Raw genomic sequence first — 22,556 nt, forward strand, 5'->3', positions numbered from 1 at the left:
CATTTCCTCCGTTTTATGAGCTGTGGAAAAGAAGTTCCTGTAAAATAGTCTAATAGGGGGTATAGGTGTTGTGTTAGTTGTCTCTTCAGAGGTTGCATGGCTTTTCACTTTCCTTCTTATGATGTCTTCGACGAAACCATTGGAGAAGCCGTTATTGACTAGGACCTGCCTTACCCTACAGAGTTCTTCGTCGACTTGCTTCCATTCTGAGCTGTGGCTGAGAGCACGGTCGACATATGCGTTAACAACACTCCTCTTGTACCTGTCAGGGCAGTCGCTGTTGGCATTTAGGCACATTCCTATGTTTGTTTCCTTAGTGTAGAGAAAGGGCAGCTTCCCATCCTTTTCCATCTCGTAAGTGAAACGCAGCATGGAACTCTGCTCAAATGCCTCCTTCAGCTCCTGCAGATGTCTGACATCAGGTACCTGTGTAAAAATGTCGTCAACATACCTGCAGTATATGGCCGGTTTCAAGTTCATGTCGACTAAGACTTTTTGCTCGATGGTACCCATGTAGAAGTTTGCAAACAGGACACCTAGGGGAGAACCCATGGCGACCCCATCTACTTGCTTATACATGTGCCCATCCGGGCTCAAGAAGGGTGCCTCTTTAGTACAAGCTTGGAGTAGTTTCCTCAGAATATTTTCTGGTATGTCAAGAGGAGTACAGGCTGGATCACGATACACTCTGTCGGCTACCTATCTACACTAAGGAAACAAACATAGGAATGTGCCTAAATGCCAACAGCGACTGCCCTGACAGGTACAGGAGGAGTGTTGTTAACGCATATGTCGACCGTGCTCTCAGCCACAGCTCAGAATGGAAGCAAGTCGACGAAGAACTCTGTAGGGTAAGGCAGGTCCTAGTCAATAACGGCTTCTCCAATGGTTTCGTCGAAGACATCATAAGAAGGAAAGTGAAAAGCCATGCAACCTCTGAAGAGACAACTAACACAACACCTATACCCCCTATTAGACTATTTTACAGGAACTTCTTTTCCACAGCTCATAAAATGGAGGAAAGGGTCCTGAAAGATATTGTTAATAGAAACGTTATCCCTACAGACAAAAATCAGAGGATACAACTGACGATTTACTATAAAACCAGAAAAACGGCCAGCCTACTCATGAGAATCTCTCCAGACACAAAACAGAACGCTTTAAAAGAGACTAACGTCGTCTATGCCTTCAAATGCCCACTTGGGGACTGTAAGCTCCAAAAAACCCAGTATATAGGCAAGACAACAACATCTCTTTCTAGGCGTTTAACGATGCATAAGCAACAGGGCTCCATTAAGGAACATATAATCTCTTCCCACAACCAAACCATCGCCAGAGAAATCCTAGTAAACAACACAGAAATCATCGATAGATACAGCGATAGCAGGCGGCTTGACGTTTGCGAGGCACTACACATCAAGAAGTCAACACCAGCAATCAACAGCCAATTATTGCACAACTATATTCTACCCACCTCAAGACTCCGCTCCAATATAGAAGCATCAAGAAATATGGACCAATAGGCTTTCTACAAACACTTCTATTCAATACCCATTGTTTGTGTTCTGTCTTGTGTTGATACTTTTATTACCCTATTAATATCCCCTTTTGTTCTGTCTTGTGTTAATGCCACATCACCCCTCCCACCTCACTCAAATGTAGATATAAAATCGGAGATACGTAAGTTCTATTCAGTTGTGTATTTGTGAACTAAAAGTCTTTGAAAATGTAATAAGTTTTACGAAACGCGCCCGTGTCGCGTCAGACTAGAAATAAAAATGAATTTTGGAGAATTGATTTTTGATTTACCTCCAACAGTGAAGCGTAATGTACGAAAGATTGAGAAAATTCGTGTTAGAATTATTAATCTTACTTTTTCGGTCATATTTAATAATTTTATTTATATAGATGTGGCATTGAATATACATGTGGCGTTGATTATGCATGTGGCATTGATTATGCATGTGGTGTTGATTTTACATGTGGCGTTTATTACACATGTGGCGTTGATTACACATGTGGCGTTGATTTTACATGTGGCGTTTATTATACATGTGGCGTTTATTATGCATATGACATGGATTATACATACAAAGATTGACTACACATGTGGCATTTGTTATACATGTGACATTGGTTAAGTGGCGTTGATTATACATGTGTCATTTGTTATACACGTGGCATTAATTATAAATATGAAATTTATTATTCATTCATAAATATGACATATGATATTTTTAATTACACATGTGACATTCATTATACATCATATGGTATTGATAACACTAGTGGCACTGAATATGCATGTGACCTTCTGTATACATATGATGTTGGCTATACATGTGGCATTGTTTATGCGTGTCTGTATGTCTGTGTCTCAACCATCGCAAGCACACCTATTTGTGCTTGCGATGGTTGAGCTCTGGCTCTTTGGTCCCGCCTCTCAACTGTAAATAAACTGGTGAACTGGTTCCTGAGCCTTTTGAGCTCTATCATATGTCCACTTGAAACAGTGTATGGGGTTTGCCTCCACCACATCACTTCCTAATGCATTCCATTTGTCTACTACTCCGACAATAACAAAAAAAATTCTAATGTTTCTATGGCTCATTTGAGCACTCAAGTTCCACCTGTGTCCCCTAGTGCATGTGCCCCTTGTATTAAATAGCCTGTCTTTATCTTTATATATCAATTCCTTTGAGATTCTTGTATGTGGTGATCATGTCCCCTCTAACTCTTCTGTCTTCCAGCAACGTGAGGTTTAATTCTCGTAGTCTCTCCTCGTGGATCAAACCCCTCAGTTCGAGTAATAGTCTGGTGGAAAACCTTTGAAGCTTTTCCAGTTTAGTCTTATGCTTGACTAGATATGGACTCCATGCTGGAGCTGCATACTCGAGGATTGGTCTGACATATGTGGTATACAAAGTTCTGAATGATTCCTTGCACAAGGTTCAAAAGACCGTTCTTGGCATATGCCGCTGATGCTATCTTCTTGATATGGGCTTCAGGAGACAGGTCTGGCGTGATATCGACTCCCAGGTCTTTCTCTCTGATTCTTGAAAAACTTCATCTCCCAAATTGTACCTTGTATCTGGCCTCCTGCTCCCTACATCTATCTTCATTACATTACATTTGCTTGGGTTAAACTTTAACAGCCATTTGTTCGACCATTCCTTCAGTTTGCCCGGGTTTTCCGGAAGCCTCAAGCAGTCTTCCTTCTTAATTTTGTCTTAATCCTACTCATAATTTTGGCGTCGTCAGCAAATATTGAGAGGAATGAGCCAATACCCTCTGAAAGATCATTTACGTATATTAGAAACAGGATAGGTCCGAGTACAGAGCCCTGTGGGACTCCACTGGTGACTTCACGCCAATCTGAAGCCTCACCCCTCACTGTAACTCTCTGCTTCCTATCGCTTAGGTATTCCCTTATCCACAGGAGCACCCTACCTGTTACTCCAGCTTATGCACCAGCCTATCATGGGGTATTGTGTCAAAAGCTTTCCAATAGTCCAATAAAATGCAGACCGTTCTACAGTTCTTTCTTGTTAAATCTTTGTCACCCGATCGTAGAATTATATTAAGCCAGTAAGGCAAGAGTTACTTTTCCTGAACCCATGTTAATGGCTTGTCACGAAGTTCCTTCTCTCCACATGAGTTACTAGTTTTTTTCTCATGATCTTCTCCATCACCTTGCATGGTATACAAGTTAAGGACACTGGCCTGTAGTTCAGTGCCTCTTGTCTGTCACCATTTTTGTATATTGGGACTACATTAGCCGTTTTCCATATTTCTAGTAGGTCTCCCGTTTCTAGTGAACTACTATACACTATGGAGAGTGGCAAGCAAAGTGCTTCTGCACACTCTTTCAATACCCACTGTGAGATTCCGTCCGGACCAACAGTCTTTCTCATGTCCAGATTCAACAGATGCCTCTTGATCTCATCTCTTGATATTTAGATCCCTTCCAAGCCCTCCAGGTTTACTGCCACCTCTCCTAGCGCAGTAACCTCACCTTGTTCTGATTGTGAAGACCTCCTGGAACCTTTTGTTGAGGTATTCACATACCTCTTTGTCGTTCTCTGTGTACCTGTTCTCATCGGTTGTAAGTTTCATCGCGTGTTCTTTCACTGTTCTTTTCCTCCTGATGTGACTTTGGAGTAGCTTTTGTTCGGCCGTGGCTTTATTTGCTATATCTTTTTCATATTTTTTTCTCTCCTTCTCTCACTAACTTTCTTATTATTCCTGGTTCTCTGGTATCTCTCGCTACTTTCTGGCGTTCTGTTATTTCGGAAGTTCCTCCACGCCCTTGTGTTCACTTCCTTTGCTTCCATACATGTCCTATTAAACCATGGATTCTTCTTTTACGTCTCGGTTTTTTTCCTTTGGGCAGGGATGAACCTGTTTACTGCCTCCTGACACTTTTGAGTGTCATAGTCCATCATGTTTTGAATGGACGTAGCTCTGAGGTCTGTGTTCCATGGAATATTGCTTAGGAATTTTCACATCTCCTCGTAATTTCCCTTTCAGAACACCAGCCCTTTGTTTCCTAGTTCTTTTTTTGGGGGAGATAAATCCTAGCTCTATCAGGTACTCAAAAATCAATACACTGAGATCACTCATTCCCAAGGGTGCTTCCAACTTAACTTCCCTTATATCCGACTCATTTAGGGTAAATATTAGATCAAGCACAGCTTTTTCATCTTCACCTCTCATTCTTGTTGGTCCCCCTTAATGTGTTGGCTTAGAAAGTTTCTTGTTGTCACGTCCAGCAGTTTACCTCTTCATGTGTCTGGTCCTCCACGTGGGTCTCTGTTCTCCCAATCTATCTTCCTGAGGTTGAAGGTTCCTATGACTAGTAGTCCAGGTCCGTTCCTGCTAGCGACAGAAGCTGCTCTCTCAATTATTCTAGTGTCCAAGTTGGTTCTATCATATACGTGTTTGGGTCTTCTGTTATTTGGCGGGGGTGGGTGGGGGGTTATATATGACTACTACTAAAAGTTTTTGTCCTCATATTGCTATGGTACCTGTTTTGTAGTCACTGTAGTGAAGGTTTGTAATAACAAACCTTCACAGCCCTGAATAACTAACTCCTCAAATCTCCAGCCTTTTCTTATCAGCAAAGCTACACCACCTTCTCTTCCATCTCTCTGTTTCCTCACTATATAATAATCCAGCAGAAACACTGCATTTGTTATGATTTTCGTTAGCTTTGTTTCTGTGACTGTTATTACGTCTGGGATTTCTTCCAGTACCCATTCTTCAAGTTCATTTGTTTTATTTGTAATCCCATCTATGTTAGTGTACATTGCCTTGAAGTTCACTTTTTTTTGTTCATTCTCATGTCCCCTTCTTGGTGAGCGTTCTGTTGATGGGGGAAGCTGCTCCATAGGTATGATGATTTGTGAGGTAGTTAACAGGGTCTCCGAGGATACTGCGGTGAGAGGCGGGGGTCTAGGGCAGGGGGGGACAGGGGACAGGGAGGGAATGGGATAAAGGAGGAGGGAGACAGGGAGGGAAATCAGGGAGGGGAACATGGTGGGAATGGTGGAGGGGTGATTGGGTGGGAATAGAGTGGTGGGGGCAAGGAGGGAGGGAGGGTTGACTGGGCATTTGAGTGGGGGCAGGTAAGGTTAGGGGTAGGGAAGGTTTCTAGGCAGAGGAGGGTGGTGGTGTTGCCCTCCCCTCTGGTGATGCTGGGATGCTGGTTGTGGGTTCCCTTTTGTCTCTAGGAATGTTGTGTTGGGCGCTGTGATTTCCTGGTTTTCTCCTCTCACTATGCGCTCTATTCGTTCTCATATTGTAGTTAGCTCTTTCTTGCTAGAATATTCTCCTTCGTGTTCTCGTTTGCAAACACTAACTTTATCAGGTAGTCTCTGTCCTTGTTGCATCAGCTTAACCTGAAAACCTTCTCAATGCTTTGTTCAGCCCCTTCCATCTATAACCCCTTTGGTATTTCATTCACTGCCACTCTCTCCTTATTCCATTCTGTCCTACTGGTTCCTCCCTTGACTGAACAGGTTCCAACTGTCAAGAATCTGTTTCTTATCATCGCTTGCTGTTGTGGGCTCGAAACATGGCCGATATCAGCTGCAAGTCTTATGAGGCGAGTGTGCTAAGCAGCAGCTTTGGAGCCTGGAGCCTACTGTGTGTCTGTGTATCTGTGTGTTACTCTTCACTTAGTGAAAAGTAAATGACTGACTTGATACCTAGTGACGAGGGTCTCTTAATAGACTCTAAGGTTCTGTAATGGCACTTTAGGAGGACAGTTTCAGAGTAAATGACAGTGAAATGAGATTTAAATATTGTATAGTTATTGACCCTGAAGCGCGTCGAGAATAATTAAGCTGGGGCGAGAAAGTTGAAGTTATTAAAACAAAATCTATATCAAGGATGAGAAGTTCGGGGAATGTGTTAATAAGACTTAAAACAAGCTTAGGTTAGAGCTGACTCAGGAACCACTTGTGTGAGAGGCTGTAGGAAAAAGTCTGGCAATTTATATTTAATGATGCTCAGGGTAAAACCTGCTGAGCCACGGCAGCAGGAGGCGCTACCTGCTGAGCTACGGCAGCAGGAGGCGCTACCTGCTGAGCTACGGCAGCAGGAGGCGCTGCCTGCTGAGCTACGGCAGCAGGAGGCACTGCCTGCTGAGCTACGGCAGCAGGAGGCGCTGCCTGCTGAGCCACGGCAGCAGGAGGCGCTGCCTGCTGAGCCACGGCAGCAGGAGGCGCTGCCTGCTGAGCTACGGCAGCAGGAGGCGCTGCCTGCTGAGCTACGGCAGCTGGAGGCACTGCCTGCTGAGCTACGGCAGCAGGAGGCGCTGCCTGCTGAGCTACGGCAGCAGGAGGCGCTGCCTGCTGAGCTACGGCAGCAGGAGGCGCTGCCTGCTGAGCTACGGCAGCAGGAGGCGCTGCCTGCTGAGCTACGGCATCAGGAGGCGCTGCCTGCTGAGCTACGGCAGCAGGAGGCGCTGCCTGGTGAGCCACGGCAGCAGGAGGCGCTGCCTGGTGAGCCACGGCAGCAGGAGGCGCTGCCTGCTGAGCCACGGCAGCAGGAGGCGCTACCTGCTGAGCCACGGCAGCAGGAGGCGCTGCCTGCTGAGCTACGGCAGCAGTAGGCGCTGCCTGCTGAGCTACGGCAGCAGGAGGCACTGTCTGCTGAGCAACGGCAGCAGGAGGCACTGCCAGCTGAGCCACGGCAGCAGGAGGTGCTGTCTGCTGAGATACGGCAGCAGGAGGCGCTGCCTGCTGAGCTACGGCAGCTGGAGGCACTGCCTGCTGAGCCACGGCAGCAGGAGGCACTGCCAGCTGAGCCACGGCAGCAGGAGGTGCTGTCTGCTGAGATACGGCAGCAGGAGGTGCTGTCTGCTGAGCTACGGCAGCAGGTGGCGCTGCCTGCTGAGCCACGGCAGCAGGAGGCACTGCCTGCTGAGCCACGGCAGCAGGAGGCGCTGCCTGCTGAGCTACGGCAGCTGGAGGCACTGCCTAGTGAGCTACGGCAGCAGGAGGCGCAGCCTGCTGAGCCACGGCAGCAGGAGGCGCTGCCTGCTGAACCACGGCAGCAGGAGGCGCTGCCTGCTGAGCTACGGCAGCTGGAGGCACTGCCTGCTGAGCCACGGCAGCAGGAGGCGCTGCCTGCTGAGCTACGTCAGCTGGAGGCACTGCCTGCTGAGCTACGGCAGCAGGAGGCGCTGCCTGCTGAGCTACGGCAGCAGGAGGCGCTGCCTGCTGAGCCACGGCAGCAGGAGGCGCTGCCTGCTGAGCTACGGCAGCAGGAGGCGCTGCCTGCTGAGCCACGGCAGCAGGAGGCGCTGCCTGCTGAGCTATGGCAGCAGGAGGTGCTGTCTGCTGAGCCACGGCAGCAGGAGGCGCTGCCTGCTGAGCTACGGCAGCAGGAGGTGCTGTCTGCTGAGCTACGGCAGCAGGTGGCGCTGCCTGCTGAGCTACGGCAGCAGGAGGTGATGTCTGCTGAGCTACGGCAGCAGGAGGTGATGTCTGCTGAGCCACGGCAGCAGGAGGCGCTGCCTGCTGAGCTACGGCAGCAGGAGGTGCTGTCTGCTGAGCTACGGCAGCAGGTGGCGCTGCCTGCTGAGCTACGGCAGCAGGAGGTGATGTCTGCTGAGCTACGGCAGCAGGAGGTGATGTCTGCTGAGCTACGGCAGCAGGAGGCGCTGCCTGCTGAGCTACGGCAGCAGGAGGTGATGTCTGCTGAGCTACGGCAGCAGGAGGTGATGTCTGTTGAGCTACGGCAGCAGGAGGCCTGGTGAGCCACGGCAGCAGGAGGCCTGGTGAGCCACGGCAGCAGGAGGCACTGCCTGCTGTTACAGCGGACAGAATTATCATAGTGACTGCCTCAGTAAAAGCAACAGCACGTCTTCCGTTGTTGCTTCAGCGCGACTCCCAAGGCTGCAAGTGTGAGGATGAGCACAAATGTAAAGTACTTGTCAGGTGAGGAGAGGCAGCACACTCGCCTCGTACATCTTGCCAGTGATATCGGCCATGGTTCGAGACCACGGCAGCAAGCGATGATAATGTGAATATTTAAGACTGATGGAACCTGATCGGTCTAGAAGGACCCAACAAATTAGAATAGATTCTCTTAATCTCAATTGTAATGGTATGAGCAGTTGCAAATGATGATATGTAACTGTTTATCACTCAGAATGTTTGGTAATATGTTGGTTGTATGTAATGAGTGTCTATGTATATCTTTATAAAGAAAAATGGAAATGTTCGTTTGTTCAAAATCGTTAATCTCCGAAAATTCTTCACCGATTACCTTGAAATTTTCACACAACGTTCCCTTCGCATTCGAGCGGGTTTATATATATATATATATATATATATATATATATATATATATATATATATGTCGTACCTAGTAGCCAGAACTCACTTCTCAGCCTACTATTCAAGGCCCGATTTGCCTAATAAGCCAAGTTTTCCTGAATTAATATATTTACTATAATTTTTTCTTATGAAATCATAAAGCTACCCTTTTCACTATGTATGAGGTCAATTTTTTTTTATTGGAGTTAAAATTAACGTAGATATATGACCGAACCTAACCAACCCTACCTAACCTAACCTAACCTATATATATAGGTAAGGTTAGGTTAGGTAGCCAAAAAAAGCTAGGTTAGGTTAGGTTAGGTAGGTTAGGTAGACGAAAATATATTTATTCAGTAAAACTTGGCTTATTAGGCAAATTGGGCCTCGCATAGTAGGCTGAGAAGTGAGTTCTGGCTACTAGGTACGACATATATATATATATATATATATATATATATATATATATATATATATATATATATATATATACTATATAGATGTCACGTCTGTGACGGGAAAAAAACATGTTTTTTGTAAAAACCTGTGTTTTTCATGTGTTTTTCAAGTGAGGTAAATCTTCGAAACCTCTTTACCGATTGCTTTGAAATCTTGACACAATATTGAATTCGAATAGGCGAGTATTTTTATATACTTACTATATACATGCCTCACCTGTGACAGGAAAAAACATATTTTTCTTGAAAAACAGCGCCATCTGTAAGACGTATTAACAACACACGCTGTAATCACCGAAAGTTCTTCACCGATTGCTTTGAATTTTTTACACAACGTTCCTATCGAATAGGTGCGTGTTTTGATATACCTATTATTTAGACGCCACACCTGTGACAAGTGAAAACATGCATTTTTTGAAACAGCGCCATCTGTTGCACGTAGGAGCAACATAATATATACTAGATATGTTACGTTTCAATTTCAATGTTTCCGATTGTATTGATATATTGAATTTTCATAGATTTTGATTTATTTTCATTTTTATTTAATTATTTTGTATGACATTGCGTTGGTATTGAACTGTGATGTTTACCATACCGTTCATTTCATGGGTATACTTTATTTGTTTCTTTTTTCATTGTTTTTCATTTCATTTTTTTAACTGTTCTTCTTATTTTTCAGTGCAATTGGCGGTGAAATTGAGCTGTGTCGATTGATCTGTGTTGGAATGAAATATTTCGTTAGTATTTTTTGTTTTTGTTTTGATAACAAGAAAATGGATAACACGTTTATTTCACAGCTGCAAATGTGCAACAAACAGCTGTGAATCCACCCGCTGCAATATTAACTGCTTTCTTCTCGTTATGTCAAAATTACGCGTTTGCGAAAACACTGCTGTATTCGGAAGTGCCTTCGTATTACACATGGAATGCCAGTAGAACATTTTTGAACGACGTAAACGAGGAGAGCGAGTCGACGGACAACCTGGCATATTCAAACAAACTACGATAGGCAGACCAGACCACTCACTAGAATGTGAAGGGACGACGACGTTTCGAAGGGACTGGGACGTCGTCGAAGGGACTCTCTGTTCACTAATGTTCCGCTCGATGACGTTCTCTCTTTCCTTAGACAGAAGGCGCCAGAGGGTCTCCTTCCTCTCCCGCTTCCCACTGACGTTTTCCTCGATCTCATTAGACTCTGTGTTGACTCTAACTCTTTCTCTTTCAACGGTAAATATTACACTCAAACTTTCGGTGTCGCTATGGGTTCCCCTCTCTCCCCTGTTCTTGCTAATTTCTACATGGAATACTTCGAAACTGTTCTTCTTCCTTCTATTGATACTCGTCCCTCTCTCTGGCTTCGCTATGTTGATGACATTTTTGCTTTATGGCCTCATGACCTTAGTCTTTTCCAGCCTTTCCTCTCCTCTCTTAACAATCTGGCTCCTTCTATCCATTTTAAAGTTGAGTGGGAATCTAATTCCCTTCTTCCTTTTCTTGACGTTCACATTCACAGTTCTGTGTCTGGGTTCTCTTTCTCTGTCTACCGTAAACCCATGCATAGTGGCATGAACATTCACTTCTTTTCCTACCATCCTCCTTCTGTTAAGAAAAGTGTCCTCGTCTCTCTCTTCCTCCGCGCTCTACGCATTAGCGACCCTCAGTTTCTTGATTCTGAAATTGCCTTTATCTACAAATCATTCTCTCTCCTTGGTTACCCTTTGCATTTCATCAACTGTGCCTACTCTCAAGCTAAACGAAATTTCTTTCATCCTAAACCTGCTTCCAACACTAGTAGCACTGTACTATGCCTTCCCTTCATATCTGAACTAAAAACTTTTACCAATACCTTTCGTCCTCTTGACATTAAACTCGCCTTTCGACAAACTAACACACTTCGTAGTAATCTACTTCACACTGCTCCTCCTGCTTCTAATGCTGCTAATGTCTACTCTATTTCCTGTTCGTCTTGTCCTCTCCAATACTTTGGCGAAACTTTGGTGAACTGGCCGTACACTGAATGACAGACTTAAAGAACACATGAAAAGTGTTAATTTAAGTCTGCAGACACTAACAATGCTCTCTTCTGCCATGTGAGGGATTCTAATCATCCCATTGATTGGTCTTCCTCCAAAATAATATTTCCTGCCTCTACCCTACACAGACGCCGTCTTGTTGAATTGGCTCTTATTAACAATGTACCCAACATGAACTTGAGTCCTGGCTTTGTTGCTGTGGACTCTTCCCTTTCACAGTATATACTCAAATGCTCTAATCTTTCTAACAAACGTGACCTTACCTAAGCTTACCCTTTCCATTTACCTTTCTTTCTCTTTCCTTTCTCTCTTTTTTTCTGTTCATTGTCTTCTCCTACGTTCCCTTGCTTTCCTCTTCTTAATCCTATTATTTTCTCCTTCTCCTTAGGTGGTTATAATAGTAACTACCTCGTATGGGCCAATAGGCCCTCTGCAGTTCTTACTACTACACCTTACTTTGTTCCTCTTCTCTCTCGTGCCTATTCCTGTACTTCCTAATCACAATCGACTTCAGAATGGTCGAGGACGGACCGAAACGTCGTCGTCCCTTCACATTCTAGTGTGTGGTCTGGTCAACATACTTTAGCCACGTTATTGTGACTCATCGCCTGCATACGATATGCAGACTGTTCTCCAAGTATTCCAATCAGGATGAATGCTTCTTTCTTCGCAAGCTGTTGGTAAATGTGCCCAGTGCAACGGCTTTCCAGCAAATGAGATTTGTCAACGGCGTAACATATGCCACTTCCCGTAGTGCATGTCAAGCTCGGAATATATTGGAGAACGACCAGCACTGGGATATATGCATTAATGACGCGTCCAACACGTCACATCCAAATCAAATTCGTGCATTGTTTTCAATCATATTGACCACCGGCTCTCCTTCATCTCCAACAGAGTTATGGGAGAAACACAAATCGCACATGGCTGAAGATATTATCCGTCGAATACACAAGGAAAATTCAAATATGAACATAAATTTCACAGCAGAAATCTACAACGAAGCGTTGATAATGATTGAAGATTTGTGCTTAGAAATCGCGAACAAAGTTTTCAATCAATTGGGAATGCCATCATCGAATCGATCTGCTGCTGCTTCGTTCGATGTAAAATTGCGTCGTGAACAAAATTACAACACGGGTGATCTGTTGTCGTATGTGCAATCAAATATTCTTAAGCTAACTCTTGAGCGAAAAGGCATTTACAATCAAATAATTCAAACTGTCAATAACGGGTTAACAGAAATATTTTTAGATGAGCCAGGAGGAACTGTAAAACCTTTCTAATTAGATTGATTTTGACAGCATTTCGATCACAAAAAGGCATAACCTTTGCTCTTGCATCGTCTGGAATAGCTGCGACATTGTTACCAGGTGGAAGAACTGCTACTTCGGCTTTGAAATTGCCATTGAACATGCAATTTATGGAAACTCCTACGTGCAACATTTCCAAAGCATCCGGCATGGGAAAAGTATTGCAGAAATGTAAACTTATTGTTTGGGATGAATGTACAATGGCCCACAAAAAAATACTCGAGGCTCTTGATCGACCATTGCAAGATTTGCGTGGAAACATCAGACCATTTGGGAACGCATTAATATTACTTGCAGGAGATTTCAGGCAAACATTACCTGTAATTCCTCGATCGACACCAACGGATGAAATAAATGCTCGCCTGAAATACTCTACTTTGTGGTGCCACGTAATATATATATATATATATATATATATATATATATATATATATATATATATATATATATATATATATATATATATATATATATATATTAAATATGACCGATATATGATATATATGATATATATAAATATATATGAATATATATGATATATGATATATGATATATATAATATATATATATATATATATATATATATATATATATATATATATATATATATATATATATATATATATATATATATATATATATATATATATATATATATTAAATATGACCGAAAAAGTAAGATTAAAAATTCCAATACAAATTTTCTCAATATTTCTTATGTTTCTTTTCACTGTCGATGGTAATTGAAAAATCAGTTCTCCAAAATTCATTTTTATTTCTAGTCTGACGCGACACTTGAACGTGTTTGGTAATAACTTATTACATTTTCAAAGACTTTAGTTTACACACACAACTATAACCTGCAAACACTAAACAGATTTGTTACTATGCTATAATTCAAACGGCTTTTCATTGTATATACCTGCATTTGGGTGAGGTGATATGTAACAACAGTTTTGGATGAGGTGAAAACAAACTTTCAACACAAGATAGAACACGAAACAATGAGTATAATATTGGGTAAGTTAAAGGAAAGAATGGAAGTAACTGCAAAGGGCCTATTGACCCATATTTCTTGATGCTACTATATTGGTGCGGAGACTTGAAGTGGGGAGAATATAGTTGTGCATTAATTGGCTGTTGATGGCTGGTGTTGACTTCTTAATGTGTAGTGCCTCACAGATATCAAGCCGCCTGCTTGATATCTGTAACACGACAATGTGGACACTAACCAGTAACACGATAATGTGGACACTAACCCAGTAACACGACAATGTGGACACTAACCAGTAACACGACAATGTGGACACTAACCAGTAACACGACAATGTGGGCACTAACCCAGTAACACGACAATGTGGGCACTAACCCAGTAACACGACAATGTGGGCACTAACCCAGTAACACGACAATGTGGGCATTAACCAGTAACACGACAATGTTGACACTAACCAGTAACACGACAATGTGGGCACTAACCCAGTAACACGACAATGTGGACACTAACCCAGTAACACGACAATGTGAACACTAACCCAGTAACGCGACAATGTGGGCACTAACCCAGTAACACGACAATGTGGACACTAACCCAGTAACACGACAATGTGGACACTAACCAGTAACACGACAATGTGGGCACTAACCCAGTAACACGACAATGTGGACACTAACCAGTAACGCGACAATGTGGGCACTAACCAGTAACACGACAATGTGGACACTAACCCAGTAACGCGACAATGTGGGCACTCAACCCCCAAAACCCATCCAGCCCTCATCCCCAAGAACCCACCCAGCCCTCATCCCCTCAACCCCAAGAACCCACCCAGCCCTCATCCCCTCAACCCCAAGAACCCACCCAGCCCTCATCCCCTCAACACCCAAAGCCTACCCAGCCCTCGCCCCTCCTCATCCCCTCTCCTTCCATGTGACCCCCCACCCCCTCTATCCTTCCCCCTCCCAACCTCTCAACCTCTATCTGACTCCCAACCTTACGCTATCTCCCAACCCCTCTATGCCCTCCCTAATCTTCAGACCCAGTATGCCCTTCCTACTCCAGACCTACCTACCCAGGCCCTACCCCAGAACCTCCTACCTATCTTCCTAGAAGCCCAGCCCCCAGTAGCCCCCCATGCACCCCTCCTGAACTCTTTCACCCCCCATACACCCCCCGGACCCCCCCAGACACCCCCCGGATCCCCCCGGACATCCCCCGGACCCTCCACGCCCCCAGTCATCCCCCAGACACCCCCCAGATCCCCCCTGCCCCCAGTCACCCCCCAGACATCCCCCAGATCCCCCCAGACCCCCAGAGAAAGGGAGAACTCTGGTACAAGAGTTTCCATGAAGAATCTCAAGGTTTGGTACACCAATGCTGATGGGGTATCTAATAAAGCAGAAGAGATAAAAGAAAGAGTGAGTGAAGCAGATCCTGACATAGTTGCAATTGTGGAAACTAAAATTAATGACATGATCTCAGATGCAATCTTTCCTGAAGGGTACCAGGTGATACGAAAAGAGAGGACACAGAGACAGGGAGGGGGAGTAGCACTCCTAATAAAGCGGAAATGGAAGTTTGAAGACCTGGGAAATCGAGTTACCAATGAGTGCACAGGCTTCATACATGGAACTCTGACAGTAGATGGGAGGAAGATTGTGATCTTGGTAATCTACAATCCCCCACCAAACAGTAGAAGACCCAGGCAGGAGTATGATGACAACAACAAAGCATGTATAAATGAACTGCAGAAGGCAGCAACACTAGCCCACAGAATGAGAGCGAAGCTGCTGATCATGGGGGACCTAAATCATGGAGAGATAAATTGGGAATCAAGGAATCCCCATGGAGGGGACGAAATGTGGGGAGCAAAATTAGTAGATGTTATAGACAGGAATTTCCTGACACAACATGTGAAGGAAGACACAAGGGAAAGAGGAGGAGATGCACCGAGCCTATTAGACCTGATTTTTACCCAGAACGTAGAAGATATCGAGAATTTAGAGCATGAAATACCTCTAGGGGCCAGTGACCATTGTGTCCTAGTCTTTGACTACATGATGGAATTCAAACTTATGACCATGGGACAAGAGATCTGGGAAAGGAGAGCTGACTACAGGAAAGGGGACTATATGAGGATAAGGGACTATCTGGGTGAAGTGCAGTGGGAGGAAGAAATTAGAGGAAAAACAGTCCAAGATATGATGGACCTAGTCATACAGAAATGCCAGGAGGCCGAAGAGAGATTTATACCAACGGTAAATGGAAAAAATAAGAAGGAATATAATAACCCATGGTTTAATAGGCAGTGTCAGGAAGCAAAAATGGCCAGCAGGCGGGAGTGGAGGAAGTACAAAAGACAAAGAACAGAGGACAACAGAAGCAGATACAACAGAGCTAGGAACGATTACATTAACATAAAACGAACATCGGAAAGGGACTATGAGAACGATATTGCAATCAAAGCGAAAAAACAACCTAAGTTACTACACAGTCATATAAGAAGAAAAATGTCGGTGAACGACCAAGTGACAAGACTAAGGAAGACAGAGGGGGCATATACTGAAAGTGACAAGGAAATCTGCGAGGCACTGAATGCCAGTTTCCATGGCGTGTTCACTACCGAGCCTGAGCAGCTCCCATTGTTGGAAGGGGTTACCCTAGATGAAAGACTATCAGATATAGAGGTGACAGCAGAGGAGGTAATGAAACAGTTGACAACTCTAGATGCAACTAAAGCAGTTGGACCAGACAAAGTATCACCGTGGATACTAAAAGAAGCAGCACAGGCCCTCAGCGTGCCTCTGGCAATGATCTTTAATGAGTCACTTATGTCAGGAGAATTGCCCAGTTGCTGGAAAAAGGCAAATGTCGTGCCGATCTTCAAGAAAGGTGATAGGGAGGAGGCACTTAACTATAGACCTGTATCACTGACAAGCATCCCCTGTAAAATACTGGAAAGAATAATTAGGCTACGACTGGTTGCACACCTGGAGAACATTAGGTTTGTGAACAAACATCAACATGGGTTCTGGACAGGGAAATCGTGCCTAACAAACCTTCTGGAATTCTATGATAAAATAACGAGGATAAGACAGGACAGAGATGGTTGGGCAGACTGCATATTTCTGGACTGCCAAAAAGCCTTTGATACAGTACCGCACATGAGACTGCTGTTCAAGCTCGAGAGGCAGGCGGGGGTGGGGGGAAAGGTCCTAGCATGGATAAGGAACTACCTAACAGGAAGGAGCCAAAGAGTTACGGTAAGGGGCGAGAAGTCGGACTGGAGAACAGTAACAAGTGGAGTACCACAAGGATCGGTGCTGGGACCAATTCTATTTCTTGTATATGTTAACGACATGTTTACAGGCGTAAAGTCCTACATGTCGATGTTTGCGGATGATGCAAAGTTGATGAGAAGAGTTGTGACAGATGAGGATTGCAGGATCCTCCAAGAGGACCTGAACAGATTGCAGAGATGGTCAGAGAAATGGCTACTAGAATTCAACACGAGCAAATGTAAAGTTATGGAAATGGGACTAGGAGATAGGAGACCAAAGGGACAGTACACAATGAAGGGGAACAGCCTACCTGTAACGACGCATGAAAGAGACCTGGGGGTGGACGTAACACCTAATCTATCTCCTGAGGCACATATTAATAGGATAACGACAGCAGCGTACTCTACACTGGCAAAAGTTAGAACATCATTCAGAAACCTAAGTAAGGAGGCATTTAGGGCGCTTTACACTGCCTACGTGAGGCCAGTCTTAGAGTATGCCGCCTCATCATGTAGTCCCCAGCTGAAGAAGCATATAATGAAACTGGAAAAGGTTCAGAGGTTTGCAACGAGACTCGTCCCAGAGCTACGAGGGATGGGGTATGAGGAGCGCCTGAGGGATCTGCGCCTTACGACACTAGAAAGAAGAAGGGAGAGGGGGGACATGATAGGAACGTATAAGATACTCAGAGGAATTGACAGAGTGGACATAGACGAAATGTTCACACGGAATAGTAACAGAACGAGAGGACATGGATGGAAGCTTGAAACTCAGATGAGTCACAGAGATGTTAGGAAGTTTTCTTTTAGCGTGAGAGTAGTGGGGAAATGGAATGCACTTCAGGAACAGGTTGTGGAAGCAAATACTATTCATAATTTTAAAACCAGGTATGATAGGGAAATGGGACAGGAGTCATTGCTGTAAACAACCGATGCTCGAAAGGCGGGATCCAAGAGTCAATGCTCGATCCTGCAGACACAACTAGGTGAGTACAGCTAGGTGAGTACTAACCCAGTAACACGACAATGTGGGCACTAACCAACAATGCGACAATGTGGGCACATCCATAACTGGCCTGGAGGTATGGCATGGTTTACAGGGTAAACCAGAGATTGAATTGAGGAGATACCTGGTTAAAGGCATTTTTGGCAAAGGGCAAACTTTTGGAGGGAAAATGGCGACGGCGGATGACGGTCAGATAAAAACGAAGGATGGATGATGTCACCATCAGCCAATAAGAGGAGGCAAGGACCATGATGTGGGAGGAGATAAGGGTCGTTGATTGGCTGTTACCTCACCTGTGTGTGAGAAGCTGGAAGAGAATACATGTTTCGTCGCCCCTTCGGAGTTCAGGTGAAAACTCTGCTCTAAGAAGTGTCGAAGAAGAGATTCGTGAGTAGTGATATTGAGAAGGGAGGAAGTAGATGACGGGGCAGCAGGCCTGTCTGTAAGTAGGTCCCAACAGAAACGTGGGAGTGAACCTATTTGGAGCCTGGTCGAAGTCACTTGATGGAGGCAAATTCTGTGGGACATACTGAGAAGTTCTCATCTAGTGGAGAAGAATGAAGTGTTTAGTGTGGCAGGAACTGGACGCCTGTATTTAGCTTCCAGACCCAAGTCAGGGAGGACAATAGAGGGGACCAAGGGGCTTGAGGATAGCCCAGAGGGGAGAGGACATCTTCTGCGCCATATTGTTTCAGCAGACAATGCGTCCGCTCACCTCACTGGGAGGATTGTGTTCACCTGTTGGAAGGCAAGTAAGTAAGTAATTATCAATAGAAGGCACCAAACCGGGAAGGCCATGTAGCACCATCAAATATGCGGGATAATCAGAGGGTGCTAAATATCACCAAGGATGCCAATACGAGAACAAAAACGCATAAGACGAATGATATCAAAAGTATCCGAGTCGCCAAGAATTCTATTCAGGGACAAGCGACAGTGGGGGACGGTCGGAAAACAAGACACACGCTCATCCTGGAAGTCAGGACATTCAACAAGGATATATACGACTGTAAGAGGGACAATGCAATTTGAACAATAAGGAGAAGGCGGCGCTCCATTAAGTGACCGTGAGTTAAATGGGTATGGCCAATATGTAACCTTGCCTGAGCCATTTCCCATCGCCGGTTACGGTGGCAGGAGGAAGGCCACTGGGACACACGACTCTTAAGAGTCCGCAGTTTGTTACCAATAACAGAAGATCAACAACTCTGCCAGCAGGCAAGGATGGAGGCATGAATAACTGGGTAAAAGTCGGAATAAGGAATACCTCTATGGGAGATGGGACATGTGCGGATAGCGTCCTTAGCGGCAGCATCCACACACTCATTTAAAGAGACACCAACATGGCTGAGAACCCAGCAAAATGCAACCGACTTAAATTTACTGGAGATAAGAAACAGCCAATGTTGAATCTCGATGACCACCGAGTGGACCGGATTAAAGGACCCTAAAGCCATGAGGGCACTACAAGAGTCAACTACCACCACGAAGGAGGATTGACACCGGGAAAGCAGGAGTCGAAGAGCATAGAGATTAGCATAGAGTTCTGCTGTGAAGATGCTCGCTTCTGGAGGAAGGCGACACATATAAGTGTGGTCAGGAAAAACAGCAGAGTAGCCCACACCGTCAGCAGACTTTGACCCGTCAGTGAAGATGGGAACGGATTAGGCGTGAGAAGAAAAGTGCTCAAGGAAGAGGCGTTTCAGAACTGTAGGAGGGGTAAAAGGTTTAGTGATGTGGGTCAGAGAAGTACAAAATTTGGGAAGGGCGACCCTCCATGGGGGCAAAGATGGAACAATACGAGAAGAAACATTAGTAATACGAACCGAAAAGGAATCTTGTAAGCGAGACAAGCGGACAGAGAGAGGAAGGTGGTGAAGAGGAACAGGAACTATAGTAGGGGTAAAAGTCAAAGCACGATAGAGGCGAGAGTGAGGATGCTGTAAGGATTGTGCAAGATAGTGAAGACTGTAGCGATCACGGCGATCCTGGAGAGACAGAAAGCCAGTGTCAGTGTACAAGCTGAGGGCAGGAGTTGAACGAAGAGCACCAGAGCTGAGGCGCAACCTAGTATGGTGCAAAGGATCAAAACGGCGAAGAGTAGAAGGAGAAGCAGAAGAGTATGCAGGGCAACCATAATCGAGCTTAGACAGGACGAGAGAGGAATGCAAATAGAGGAGCGTGCGCCTAACCGCTCCCCAAGAAGTATGGGACAAAACCTTAAGTAGGTTAATTAAGGGCCTTAGAGCATTCAACACGGAGGTAAGAGACATGGGGCGACCAAGACAAACGAGTGTCAAAGAATAACCCCAAAAGCTTCATGGAATCTTTGTACTCAAGGGGATGACCACAAAGTGACAAAGAGGGACGAAGAACGATCCGCTTCCGAGTAAAAGTCATGGCACAAGTCTTAGTAGTAGAGAACTTGAAGCCATGATTAGTGGCCCAAGATGACACGGCATCAATCACAATTTGAAGCCACCGTTGAAGGAGAGGCGAATCATCAACCCGAGAGCAAAGAGTAAGATCGTCAACATAAAGAGCGGAGAAGATGCCAGAAGGAAGGGAGGAAAGAAGACCATTGAGGGCAACCAGAAAAAAGAGTAGTACTCAGAACACTACCTTGGGGCACACCTTCATACTGCCGAAAAGAGGCAGAGAGAGAGTGGCACCAAGCCTGACTCGAAAGGTATGACGAGAGAGAAAGCTTTGAAGGAAGAGAGGGAGATTATCACGAAGGCCAAAAGAACGAAGTTGGGACAGAATATGGTATCTCCAAGTCGTGTCATAAGCCTTTTCCAGGTCAAAAAGGACAGCAACAACAGAGGTCTTTGCAGCACAAGCAGTTCGAATATAGACCACCAAGTTCACCAGGACATCAGTCGTGCTGCAGCACTTGCGAAAACCAAATTGAGAAGGAGAGAGGTGGTGATGGTGTTCCAAGAACCACATCAGAGGGACATTTACCATACGCTCAAACAGCTTGCAAACACAACTTGTGAGAGCAATTGGGCGGAAATCCTTAGAGGACGTACTGAGAGACCCTGGTTTCCGAATAGGGAGTACAACGGCATCGAGCCAGTCCTCAGGGACGGACGACGACTCCCAGACCTGGTTATACAGATTCAGTAAATACTGAGACGTGCAGGGAGGGAGATGGCGAAGCATCTCATAGTGAACGTCATCCAAGCCCGCTGCCGAAGACCCGCAGAGGGCCAGGGCAGACTGAAGTTCAGAAAGAGTGAAAGGATCGTTATAGGGAAGGCAGAGATGAGTGTGGAAATCTAAAGGATAAGATTCAAGAACAGGCTTACGAAGAAGGAAGGATTGAGGAAGATGAGAACAAGAGCTAACAGAAGAAAAGTGGGAACCCAGTTCGGCCGTGACCTTCACTGGATCCGCCACAAGAGTTCCACGGAGGTGGAGAACCTGCGAGACATCTGGAATGAACTTGCCCGCAATCTTGCGGATCTTCTTCCAGACCTGCGGTAGAGGAGTATCGGACGTAATGGTGGAAACATAAGATTTCCAAACCTCACGTTTAGCTGTACGGATGGTCATACGGGCCACCGCACTTGCCTTCCGAAACAGAATAAAAGAATCAGCAGTCTGCTGGCGGCGGTGTTTTTTCCAGGCTGCACGCTTACAGCAAACAGCCCGAGCACAGTCCCCATTCCAACAGGGAACACACTTCCGTGTGCCCCGGGAGGAAGAGCTAGGGATAGAGTGGAGGGCAGCGTTGAAGACAGTGTCATAAAAAAGGAGGAGGGTGCAAGGAAGAGGCAGAGAGGAGAGGTCAGAGAGAGTAGCACGGAGGGTGAATAGGCACCAGTCAGCCTGGGCAAACTGCCACCGAGGGAAGGAAAGGGGAGGGTGGAAAGAGAAAAAGGAAACGAGGATGGGGAAATGATCACTGTTATGGAGGTCATCAAGAACCTGCCACGTGAAATCTAAGTAAAGGGACGACGAGCAGAGAGAAAGATCAAGACAGGAAAGGGTGCGAGTTTGAGAGTCCACATGAGTGGGCTCACCTGAATTCAGAAGAAATAGGGAAGAAACGAGGACGAACGGTTCGAGAAGATGGCCTCGGATGTTTGTCAGAACATCACCCCAGAGGGAATGTCGACAGTTGAAATCACCCAAAAAGAGCACCGGCTCTGGCAAGGAGTCCAGGAGGTGCTTAAGATCAGGAAGGGAAAGAGGGACATTTGGGGGGAGATAAACAGAACAGACTGAATACCATTTACCCACAAAAATACGGCAGCAGAACAATGGATAGGTTACGGAAGAAGTAGGGGGACGAAGGGAATATCAGAACGAATTAAGAGAGCAGTAGAGTTATGGGCCCCAGCAAGAGTTGGGGGGGGGGTGGGGAGAAAGAAAGGAATTACCACGAAAGTGACCAGGACGAGCACCAAGTATCGGTTCCTGGAGACAAACACAAAGCGGTGTAAACTGTATAATTAGAACTTGGAGTTCATGGAAGTTGGCATAAAATCCACGAATATTTCACTGAAGAATAGACATTATCAAAGAGAAAAGACAGTAACAGAGAACAAGAAAGAAATAAAGGTAAAGAGGAACACAGTTTATTAAAGAATCTCAGGATCAGGATCTGGATCAGGAGCAGGG

At 45.3% G+C, this 22,556-nt stretch overlaps 1 protein-coding gene across 1 annotated transcript; it reads left to right on the forward strand.

The window, feature by feature from the left end:
- Positions 1-6,508: 6,508 nt before the first annotated feature.
- On the forward strand, positions 6,509-8,266 carry LOC138365030 (trichohyalin-like). Its single transcript, XM_069325129.1, has 2 exons — positions 6,509-7,087; positions 7,133-8,266. Exons 1-2 carry the CDS (start codon positions 6,509-6,511, stop codon positions 8,264-8,266), a joined length of 1,713 nt encoding a protein of 570 aa, XP_069181230.1.
- Positions 8,267-22,556: the final 14,290 nt, after the last annotated feature.

The sequence above is a fragment of the Procambarus clarkii genome, chromosome 15 (assembly GCF_040958095.1).
Source record: "Procambarus clarkii isolate CNS0578487 chromosome 15, FALCON_Pclarkii_2.0, whole genome shotgun sequence".
NCBI classification, from domain to species: domain Eukaryota; kingdom Metazoa; phylum Arthropoda; class Malacostraca; order Decapoda; family Cambaridae; genus Procambarus; species Procambarus clarkii.